This window comes from Toxorhynchites rutilus, chromosome 1, assembly GCF_029784135.1.
Source record: "Toxorhynchites rutilus septentrionalis strain SRP chromosome 1, ASM2978413v1, whole genome shotgun sequence".
NCBI lineage: Eukaryota > Metazoa > Arthropoda > Insecta > Diptera > Culicidae > Toxorhynchites > Toxorhynchites rutilus.
The window spans coordinates 131,416,818-131,429,288 of record NC_073744.1 but is presented as its reverse complement, the minus strand read 5'-3'; the positions used below and the strand labels follow the sequence as shown (position 1 = coordinate 131,429,288).

General features: G+C 37.0%; 1 protein-coding gene across 1 annotated transcript; it reads left to right on the top strand.

Moving 5' to 3' along the window:
- The first annotated feature begins 265 nt into the window (after positions 1-265).
- On the top strand, positions 266-1,561 carry LOC129761448 (regucalcin-like). Its single transcript, XM_055759169.1, has 3 exons — positions 266-401; positions 459-597; positions 667-1,561. Exons 1-3 carry the CDS (start codon positions 266-268, stop codon positions 869-871), a joined length of 480 nt encoding a protein of 159 aa, XP_055615144.1. The 3' UTR covers positions 872-1,561.
- Positions 1,562-12,471: the final 10,910 nt, after the last annotated feature.

Sequence of the window (12,471 nt, the reverse complement as noted above, 5' to 3'; positions counted from 1 at the left end):
TATTGTTCTTGAATACAAAAAAAAAAGAATTCAAAGCAGGGGAGGCATTGCGCATTTCTAAACGAGTAACTCGTTTCGAGAAAATTCAAACTCAAATTTTTGAATTGGTTTTAGTATTATGTACATTTTTCAAGTTATTGATTTTCAGTATGCTAGATTCAGAGCAAAATTTGTCTCTTAGAGAAATGTAACATTTATGGGTTCGTAAACAAAGCTAAGTCAAAGTGGTTGAAACGAACAAAAATCACTCGTTTCGAAATGCGCAATGTCACCCCAGAGCACGGAAGCATGGTTATACCCTACGGATGTTCTTGAACATGCGGAAGGCACCTTGTTATACTATATTGACTCGTGTGATCTTGATGTGAAGGAGTATCACGTGGATGAAAATAGAGATTTGCGTAAATGATTTCAGTTAATTCAAGTGAAATCTTTAGTTACTTACCCTGTAATTACAGATAACGAAAGAGTAGTTACTGATTTTCGCGTGAATGGCGAACGTCCCGACTTTGTACCCGATGGAATGACCATCGATACCGATGGATACCTCTACGTAGCCACCTTCGGCGGGTCCTGTGTCTGTAAAATAGATCCATCGTAAGCCTTTCAATTTCGATAGATTCTAGCGCACTTTTCACTCAACGAATGCATGTTTTCCTACTCTAGTGATGGTAAGATAGTTCAAGAGATAAAGCTTCCCGTCGAACAAGTGACATCAGTAGCATTCGGTGGCCCATCCCGTAACGTTCTTTTTGTCACGACATCCGCAATGGTATTCAAAAGATCACAGCCACCTCCAGCTGGTGCCCTCTACAAAGTGACTGGACTAGGCGCCAAAGGAGCACCAATGTATAGTGTAGACCTGAATTGAGCGTTGACAATAGAATGCGAAAATGCGGAACTATGTAAATTAAAGAAACAACCTCAGCCTCAAATTCCTTTTCCACATAAAAACTATTTCAGTTAGAATTTGGTCGCATAAATTAGGACATTTCTCAGCATAGAAATAACGTAAAAAAAAGTGAAGGATGGCATTTTGTAGGGTTTTTAATTAACTTTGAGGGAAAAATACATGAAAATTATTCGTCAGCTGTTCGGATGAGTTTTTGAACTTCATTCTCTGCACAGTACTGCTAATAACCGTATTTGCTACCTTGTTCTATCACTTTTCCATTTGAGCTGGTTTTTCTATGGTTCTGCCACATTTCGTTATTTTTTTTTGATAATTGCCCAATATCTCTCGATGGGACGAAAATCCGGACAATTTGGTGGATTGATAGTTTATAGTATAAAAAAAACTCGTTCTCCTTATACCACTTGACGACATCCCGGCTGTAATGGCAGCTTGACAAGCCAGGCTAGAACTTCATTGGACCTTTATGTGATCGAATGAATGTCGAAATCCTGTTCTGAAGACATTCCTTCTTGTAAACTTGTTCATACATTGTTGCCCACGTAATGAAAACCTTTGCCTTCTCTCCACAACTACTTATCTTAATGTCTTAATTATTTATCTCAGAACTTAACGAAACTTTTTGGGCGTGAAGACCTCACCTAATTAAGCAACTTGGCATACTTAGTTTTCCGAAATGTCATAAGTTAATAAGTATTACAATTGATGTGAAATAAAGACCTCTAAAACAATTATTCAACATTTTTATTATTATTTTTATTTTTTTTTGTTATTTTGGGTAGGCTTCCTGCACTGAAAAAAGAAATAAACCTAATTACAATAAATTATTGAAAAAATTTTATGAGAAAAACTTTTGACTTTTGGTTTTGACAAAAAAAAAGAACTTTTAGTTCAATTTTGACTTTTTGTTTGATTTTTAGAAAATGAAAACATTTAGTTTTTAAAATCAATTTTTTCAGTGTAGGATTTAAAAAAAAAAATTTCTTAGTATTTTTTCTGAAAACTCAATTATTTTCCTAAAACTTTTCCATAGATCACTTTTTTGTAGGACTTACCATTTTTGAGCAACAAAACATCATAAAAAATAATGGAGGGGTTATACCTATGATATAACCGCAAGGTTGACGTAGGACTGGCGTTGGCTTAGTAATCAATTGTATTTCTTCAATTAGCAATTATCCCACCTGGGATGTTTCTCATTGGGTACGATATCGCCGCTGCGCAGAGCTATCTCTTGTATGTATTGATTAGATTATTGATTACACTGGTGAATGAATGAAACTATTTACGAATTAAATTGCAAACAAATCCCAATTCAAGTCAATTCATGGTGGTAGTTATCGCAGCAAATAGTTATTGCCTAATCATCAAATGGTATGCGTAGAAGTTCAGTGAGCTGGCGACATGAAGAGATATCTTTCAATGCAGTCTTGAATAATCCAGGCAAAGCGTTACATTTGTACCCGCATTTGTAGACCGTGATAGCAAAACGAATTCCGGAGTGTAAGAATGCTTAAGGGTATAAAAGTAATGCAGACTTCAATGTATCTGCAGTGCCGAGTTTCCCAACTTCTTGGTTTCGAAATCTGTATTGGGAAAACACATTTAGGTTTGCAAAAAAGCAAGCGAGTACAAAAGTACCCGTACTTTGCATCTATTTTCCAATGCCAATTTTCCCTTTGTTCCTTAGTTTTTGAAATCTGTGTTAGAGAAACATTCCAAATTGCAGAAACGGAAACGAGTACAAAAGTACCCGCTGCTTGCATAGAATTTGCTATGCCAATTTCCCCTGACTCCATGGTTTTGAAGTCTGTGTTAGGGAATCAATCATCCATTCCAGCGATCATACCTCAATCGTTGCGCAATCGTAACTAAGTGGATTTCCGAGCGGCACTCGCTTATATACCGAGTGGTGTTATTTCACCACTGTTTTGAAAGCAATTTTGGGGCTATTGAAACAAGTTTTTGGATCAAAAAGTAACAAGCATATAATGCGTAGACATTTTATCTTTCGAATGAAGTGTTTATCATACCATTTCGTTCAGTTGTTTAGGAACTGTTAACGCTCAAAATCTCGTTCTCGGGCGTAAAGCTTTCGTTTTCGAAACTTTGAACTTACACCCCAGTATAGAAATGAAAGACATAGTCCTACGTCAGACAATCGTCGTTGTTTTCATATTTCCAAACTAGTATACCCTCTTTAGGATTAATTATTATCTCTGTATTGGCTCATTCATTTTCTAAAATACGATACTCGGGGGGTTTGGGTAAATAGTTTTGCATGTGAAAATGAAAGTGGAAAAAATGATTGCACCATTTTGCCGTCCATACGGCGCGAAAGACAAACAGAACTATTGACGCCTAAGGTTTTTTGAAGCTGCTGAGGAAGGTTCCATATTGATTATTTACCGGGCGCGACAAGCAGAAGTTTAGACATTTCCAAACAGAGTTGAAGTGCTGTTTTTGTTAGTGATTCTGAACGATATCGGTTGAGCTGTCAATCATATTGGTGAACTTATGAGCCAATTTTTGACGTAGGATTACGTCTTTCAGTAACATATTGGGGTACAAATTGAAAATCGAAAATCGAGCGCACCGTGAAAATTGTCCAAATTCAAATGCTTATTGCTCAGTCATTTCATGATGGATTGATGAGATTTTTGCGTCAATCAATTTCGGCACTCCATAACAATTTTTTACATTGAATAAAATAATATATGTCATGAAACTTACTATCGAACAATAGAAAAATATCAACCCCTATCCTAACGGAAATAGCCACTTCTGATTGGTCAAAATTGACGACATATGCGGCGGGTCCCTAACAGAGACATCAAAACCAAGCTGCCTGGGGGAAATCGGCATTGCAAATACATGAAAGAAAGGCGAGCTTTTTTTCCCACCGACATGTATTCCCTAACAGAGATTTCTAATCCAAGGTGTCTGGGGGAAATCAGCATGTAAATACCCTCGTGGTCGATAGTTTAACTAACGACGCGCACAAATGGATAGTGCTAATTGTAACTAGCGTGGACATTGCTGATTGCATACGTGCTGGCGAATAAGTTGGGAGTGATGAACGAGTGTTTTTTTTTTTTATTATTTTCGTTCCAATAAGAATCTTTCGATGGGTTGATTGAAGAATGATATTTCAATTAACTGAATAGAACTTATGCTTGATAGAATATAAATAAAATTTAAATTTGGAACTTTTATGTTGGTTGCTTCGTGAAATTTCATATCAATGACCGATCATGTATTGTGAAACTTTTAGCACAAGTGTAAGTGTAAAATTGTATATGGTAGCTATTGTGTGAACCTGACTTGAAATATCAAACGATTTTCTTTCCCCAGAGGAAAGTTCATGCGACGAGCAAAAATGGAAAAATGAAGGAGTATTCGAAAAAGTGATTTCACATATGCTCTACATATCGTATTGGGTGCTGTTAGCCCAATTGAAATTCGCATTGAGGCATGTAGCATTGTGTTCCGTTAGGGTTAAAGCGAAAAGGAAATGGGTTGAATAAACAGTCAGCAAATAAAAAATTATAAATTAAATTACCTTTTCCAATTCAAATATATTTTTTCCATACTAAAGTAACTCTTTTTTTTTTGGTGAGAAAACTTGTGTTCGATAATGATTATGACCAGACAAAACAGACCCAAATCATTATCGAAGAGTTTAACAATGTAATTCTTCAAACATACCCAAATTAGCATGCAGCAGATAGCCTAACGGAATCTTACGTCAACTATGCGGTCGTGTCTTGGACACAACCCTCCTGTGACTTTTTGACGTAGAACTACGTCTTTCATTAAGGGTGCCAAATCAGAAAACAGGTCACGTTTTTATGAAATAAAGTTACCGTTAACAACTATTTTTGCCGCGAACTGATTTTGACGATTTACATACCAAACGAATCGGAAATTCCCTAAAATTTGTTTGATATCTTATACATTACAATCCCATAGTCTGTATATGGTTTAAATTGATGAAAATTGGAAACATTTCCATTTCCTCATACATTTGTTCTGTCCATTTGTGTGCTTTCCCGAACAGAGCTGTCAATAACGAGTAACTTATCGACGAGCAACGAAGGGGAAATCGTAAGATGTAAAGTCTCCGTGAACAAAGGAAAAGAAGATGAACGAAGGGGAATATTTGCCTAGAGCATAAACAGTGGATCTCGCTGAGGCAAACTTCCATTCTTCGTGCGGAAATCGACTGAACAACATCGTTGCTGGGCGAGCTGGACAGCGAGGGATCGAATGCCTTTCTCAAGGCAATGGGGGTGGAGGAGTAATATTATGGATAAAGTAAAGTATTCCAAGGGCCTTTTTGAAGGTTAGAGACGAATGAACTGAAGATGTTTAAAGTCTCTAGCAAGGAAGGAAGGCAAACTTGCAGTATCCATCTGTATTCAAAGCAATGAATATCGCTTGTTCTTCCTTGTTTTGTGTCATGTCCTCGTTTCGGATTGAGTTGTGGACGCGACCAAATTGCAATCATTGCATCAAATAACGCCATTGCATTAAGGTTCCGAGCTACACAATTGTGTGGGGAATCGTCAAGCTAGGCTATCGTCAGCTCACCAAGAAAATGAATGTTCTGGAATTTTATCAGTGATTTGGTTTCGCATGACGGTAGGAAAACTCTCTCCGCGAAGGATGATAGCTAAGCTAATCTAGACTGGTAATATTAACGGAACGGGCTTCTGTTGAGAAGAGCGCAAAACGGAAATAAGTGTGTGTATCTTTAGTTGCTTCAAGCCATCGATACATGGATTTTTGTGTGCGTGCGTGCGTGCGTGCTTCATAACCTGTACGTTAAAATAGTGCATCTTCGCTATGTTGAAGCTCCCTTTGTATCTGCTCCCGTGTACATTGGCCCTGTAACGATGCAACAATTTTTCATGCTATGATTGACGATTGTTAGGTGTTGCAAATTATACAGTCGTAATGCTAAATATAAACAAGGGGGGAGATAGTGGGAGGGAAATATTTACGCTAGGGTATTAGTAATGAATCTCTGCTGAGGCAAATATTCAGCCTTTTTCCAATCAGTTAACATTGCTTGTTTTCTGTCATCAATGCATTGAACTGACGCTGTGGTGAAGCAGATGTTAAGGTTGTGAACCAAAAATTTTTTTTGGGAATACCAAGTTATATTAAGTTATTAATTTATTTGGGCTTGCGTGTCAGTCGCAAAACTGCTTCAAAATAGGATTGTATTTACGCTAATCTTGATACTAATGAAGCAGTGCTACTCTTTTCGAGGTCATGGAGATAAACATACAGAGTTTACGTCGTTCATTTAGTCACCAAGAAAGTAAATGTCGTTCTGGAATTTTGTATGTGATTTGGTCTCGCTTGCCAGTAGCAAAACTTTCTCCATTAAAGATGACAGCTGCGCTTATCTCGAGCATGTATTGTTCTGCGAGCACAAGAATGAATCATCAAACAACTATCGTCAAATGATTCTACAATAAAAAAAAACATTTCAGGGCGACCAAACTGGTAGAATGACTATTTCTAAATTTTCGTAGCAATATAAAATAATATCTGCATTTATAAACAAGCGACCTGAATTAAACCACAGCATAGCTCTACGTCAACAATGCGGTCGTGTCTTGAACACAACCTCCTATAATTTTTTTAAATAAAATTACGAAAAAGAAAAAAAAGTCGATAGATCAATAATTTTTCACAAACACTTTTCCGTACTGATAGAAACGATGTCGTGAAAGCGAAACAACAATTTGATTTTTTCGCTTTGGGAATACTTCAATGGTTCAGAAAACCAGATGAAGCATTTTTTTATAAATCCACCAGTACCTCTGTTTGATAGATTATCTTTAAAATACAGAAAAAATATATATTTCAAAACTAATTTCTGTAATTATATGTATTCGTTACTGTCATTTCATTCATTTCATTTCATGTCTGCTCAGATAAGTCTAAAGAGATGTTGCGTACAGCGAGTCATTACTTTCATCAATGAAGTCATATATTTCAGGCGATATTTGCAACAGGTCATCGATTCCTCTAGCCGTTCTGAACCGCTACGAAAAAAAACCTAATCAATCATTTCCTAAAGGTGTCTACAATCCATGGGAGGACAAAGGGAAACGCCCGCCGTGCGACCATGATGACGCACATTTCCGTAGACAACAACTTCGATCCCGAACCAACTTTTCCCGGAAGTTCGACGGCAAACTTTTCCTTGGCCTACTGCGCGAGGACATTGTAGTGTCGTGTCATTGTTTTTTATCGACACAGTGGCTCCTGAAACAAACTTTTCCTACGAGAGTACTTTCCTGTCTCAGTTTTACATTCCTCTTGAGGGTGAGTGAAAGTGATAAAAAAGTGAATATCACCTTGAGCAGGCCGACAGCGACGAAGAAAAAAAAGTATGACGAAGGTGTTCTCGAGCGATAGGACTCCCTCTGCTGGAAGCTTCTGGCTATAATACATAATAAACGGAGATTGCCTTCCAAAAGTGGGCGCTGTGGGTTGGGGTAAACTTTTTAATTTCTTTTCCATGTTTTAGAAGAAACTCCTGACCAACAAGATATTTCAATTAAACGCTGGTCAGGGCAGTGAAACGCCCCTGCTGGCCGTGAGGGAAACTTGTTCAGTCTTAGCAGGAACCTAGAATGAACACCTTTTTAATGGCCTGTCGCCAATGGCTAATAATCGTGTGCCTCATTCAAAACGGGCAGCTAACCTAGGGACTCGCTGTAAATCCGCTATATAAGTGAACAGTAAATATAATTTAAATCGATTACCCCGTGTCAATAGCTGCGAGAGAACGCAGCAAAAATGTCCTTGATTGAATATTCAATTTACTGAACTGTCGCCGATGTTCGCCCGGTCTGGCCGGAAAGGGATGAGAAGCGTTCACACGTCGTTACGGTGGGTGTGAAAATATAGAGGGAGGTGTGAAAACTCAGGATGACTTGGGAGGAATCGAACGAACGAAAGAACGAACGAGCAGAGCTTAGGATATTGGGTGGATTTTCGCGCGAGCAAGTCGACAGCAATGCAGACGCCACGACGGTGGATGGCAATAAATTTGTGTATCTTTCATGTCTATGAAAAGGATTTAAATTACGTTTAGAAAGGGATTTCTGGGTTGATTCACCTATGGGTGGAAACGGTGTTCCGACAGGGCACGAGGGGCTCTCGGATGGTACTACAGTGGATTTTCTATGGTTCACATGTTCGATCCAAGTTGATTCTGAGTCAAAGTCTTTGGAAAATAGGAAGTTTACTCTGACTTCAGAACATCGCACTTACCCCTCCATGCCCAAACAAGAAAGTATCGAGTTGAATAAACATTTTAACGGGGTAAAACTTGGCGGCGGAAGAAGCACAGGAACACACTTCTCGTTCACAGACGATCGGATCAATCGCCACGCTCTATTGCGGCAATTTGTTAGCATTAGGATAAATTTTATCACATCCTTATTGAACCTTTATTAGAAAAAGTGTTTCTTGTTGGTTGCTCGTATTTGATACGTCTTCGCTACACTGGCAGTTTGATGCTGTTTGATTTTTCAGCTACCTTCAATTTGCTTCGTAAATTCGTCAAGGGAAGGAGGATCGATCAATGGGTGCACCCATCGATTTCCTTCACAAACTTTATGGAAGGACAAACGGCTTCGGTCCCTCCGCTGCAAAAAAAAATAACCCCCGCAAGGTAATATGATACCCTCGGACAGGGAAAAAAAACTCCTTCGTATTGATTAGATTTCCTCAGCAGGATCCCTTTTTTTCGGGTCCCATTGCACACCGGATTTCGTTACGGTCCATTCAACAGTCCGCCCATATGAATGTTGCGGCTATCATAATTTCACCGCATGCAAACATCAAACCTTTCGATAAAAATAACATTCTGCCCACATGCTAGCAGCTGGGAGAGGGAAGGGGGGCAAAGGCCAAAACGAGAAAAATCAAATCATAAGATAAAATCATTCCATTTTCACCGACCATTCCGGAGCGGAATGGGTGGGCATTCCTGATGCCGAGGGTACAACGAATCGGAACCCTCGTTCAGGGGTGGAGGCATCAACACGAGAGTATTACAATTTCAACATCTTTTAAAAATTATATTCAATTCACTGACCCTTCTGTTTTTTACTACGGCCGCTCCTTCTCTGTGTTCCCATCGTTGGTGGGCTGCAGGACATTATCCTTTCGACTACGACGACGGAGAACCCTCCTCCACGTCGGTTGCGGTGCCGGTGCGATGATCCAGAGCGACGCACAATGAAATCGGACGTGTGTGGCGAGGAAAGGCATACCTTTTCACATAATAGGTCCCTTTTTTACTGTCACCTCACATGTGCCCGTTATGGCCAGCCATGCTGACCGCATCCCCGATACCCGATTGTGGCCAGAGTTGCCAGGATAATTTTCGAAAGATTATTGAACTCATTTTGTCTTAATCGAGCACATCGCGAAAATTGTCCAATTTCAAACGCTTATTGCTCAGTCATTTCATAATGGATTGATGAAATTTTTGCGTCAATCTATTTCGGCACTCCATAACAATTTTTTATATTGAAGAAAATAATATATGTCATGAAACAGACTATCGAACAATTGAAAAATTTCAACTCCTATCCAAACGGAAAGACCCTCTTTTGGTTGGTCGAAATTGACGACACATGCGGCGGTTCCCTAACAGCGCCATCAAAGCCAAGCTGCCCTGGGGGAAATCGACATTGCAAATACATGAATGTAGGGGGAGCTTTTGCTCCCACCGAAAAGTGTTCCCTAACCAAGGTACCCGGGTGAACTCGGTATTACAAATATAGTCGAGGGCATTTTTATATTGCATGTAAGGTGAGTGATAGGATTAATTCTAGCAAATAAAATTAAAATTTGGAACTTTAATGTTGGTTGCTTCGGGAAATTTCATATCAATGACCGATCGTGTATTGTGAAAAATTTAGCACAAGTGTAGGTGTAAAACTGTATATACTGTAGCAGTTGTGTTAAAAATGACTTGATATATGAAACGATTTATTTCAATTTTCATAAAGCGACCGCCAGCTTGTCTGGTGTCACACTGACGAAGCACAAAAACCAAGGTGTGTTCCCGCTCGAGAACGGGTCGTTTGGTTTAAGCTGTCTGTTTTGTTGTATTCATTTTCACCCGAGGAAAGTTTATACGGCGAGAAAAATTGAAAAAGTGAAGAAATATTAGAAAAAGTGATTTCCCATATGCTCTACATATAGTACAGTATATGTGTTGTTAGCCCAATTCAAATTTGCATTGGGTTGAATAAACAAAGTAAAAATTATAAAAGAAAATTACCTTTTCCATTTCTAATATGTTAGCATTAGCATTAGCATTATTAGCATTGAGCAAGTTGCACAATATCGTAGGTGGTACGAATTCAAAACTGTTATGTTAAAAAACAAGTCTCCACCCGTTGCTGATGATTAGTAATATCTCTTAGGTGAAAGTATGTTTTCTCCAACAGTTAAGAATTGTCCTGGCCACGTCCTTGCAACTGCTAAGGAAAGGGAAGGAATGTTAGTTCGACATTTACTTAAGAGAGATGCAGAGAACTCTACGACCTCTCATAAATGTCTCGGGAAGTTAGGAATATGTTAGTAGGAAAGGTAAGCCATAGGATACACTCAGCCAGTGTTACTGGCAAAGCTTGTTATTACTATTACTATTACTATTAGTATTACTATTACTATTAGTATTAGTATTAGTATTAGTATTAGTATTACTATTACTATTACTATTACTATTACTATTACTATTACTATTACTATTACTATTACTATTACTATTACTATTACTATTACTATTACTATTACTATTACTATTACTATTACTATTACTATTACTATTACTATTACTATTACTATTACTATTACTATTACTATTACTATTACTATTACTATTACTATTACTATTACTATTACTATTACTATTACTATTACTATTACTATTACTATTACTATTACTATTACTATTACTATTACTATTACTATTACTATTACTATTACTATTACTATTACTATTACTATTACTATTACTATTACTATTACTATTACTATTACTATTACTATTACTATTACTATTACTATTACTATTACTATTACTATTACTATTAATATTACTATTACTATTACTATTACTATTACTATTACTATTACTATTACTATTACTATTACTATTACTATTACTATTACTATTACTATTACTATTACTATTACTATTACTATTACTATTACTATTACTATTACTATTACTATTACTATTACTATTACTATTACTATTACTATTACTATTACTATTACTATTACTATTACTATTACTATTACTATTACTATTACTATTACTATTACTATTACTATTACTATTACTACAGTCAACTCTCCCTAACTCGATATCCAAAGGGACCATCGAGTTAGGGAGGTATCGAGATACAGAACATTTTTTCCTAATTTTTTTTATGTCTCAAATTGTCATATATTAGGGTAAGTGTCCCAATTATGGTATGAATTTGAATTTTTGATTCATTCCCTTAAAGTGATACAACACCTGTCTCATATAAAAAAAATATTTTTTCCAGAATCTTTCAGGAGGTGATAGACGGTTATATTTCACGAAAAAAATCCTTCTACGTATATGTTAGAATTTCAACGATGACAGACTTATAGAACTTTTTCTTTGTTTCGGATTCTGTTGGCTCAAACTGACTCTACATTGAAAAGTATGCTACGTAATCCGATTTTGTTGTTTTCATTTGAAAGATGAGAAAATTTAGTACAGGATATAGTAGTGGAACATCTAAATTAGTGGATTAAACATTTTTGAAGAGGAAAATTTAAAAGTTTTTGACGTAGGATTACGTCTTTCGGGAACACATTGGGGTACAAATTGAAAATCGAAAATCGAGTACATCGTGAAAATTGTCCAATTTCAAATGCTTATTGCTCAGTCATTTAATGATGGATTGATGAAATTTTAGCGTCAATCGATTTCGGCACTTCATAACAATTTTTTATATTGAAGAATATAATATATGTCACGAAACTAACTATCGAACAATTGAAAAATCTCAACCCCTATCCTAACGGAAATACCCATTTCTGATTGGTCGAAATTACGGACACATGCGGCGGGTCCCTAACAGAGACATCAAAACCAAGCTGTCTGGGGGAAATCGGCATGGCAAATATATGCAAGTCGGGGGCATTTTTGTATCGCAAGTAAGGTGAGTGATACGATTAATTCAAGTAAATAAAATTTAAATTTAGAACTTTAATGTTAGTTTCTTCGTGAAATTTCATATCAATGACCGATCGTGTATTGTGAAAAATTCAGCACAAGTGTAAGTGTAAAATTGTATATGGTAGCAGTTGTGTTAAAAATGACTTGATAAATGAAACGATTGATTTCAATTTTCATAAATAAAAACCAAGGTGTGTTCCTGCTCGTGAACAGGTCGTTTGATTTAAGTTGTCTGTTTTGTTGTGTTCATTTTCACCCAAGGAAAATTTATACGGCGTGAATAATTGGAAAA

What these genes read in the sequence shown, in the direction of transcription:
- LOC129761448 (XM_055759169.1), top strand. Translation starts at nt 266, where the DNA reads ATGTCACCCCAGAGCACGGAAGCATGGTTATACCCTACGGATGTTCTT. An exon ending in GGATGAAAATAGAGATTTGC is followed by an intron (nt 402 to 458) that starts GTAAATGATTTC and finishes CTGTAATTACAG; the next exon opens with ATAACGAAAGAGTAGTTACT. An exon ending in GTCTGTAAAATAGATCCATC is followed by an intron (nt 598 to 666) that starts GTAAGCCTTTCA and finishes TTCCTACTCTAG; the next exon opens with TGATGGTAAGATAGTTCAAG.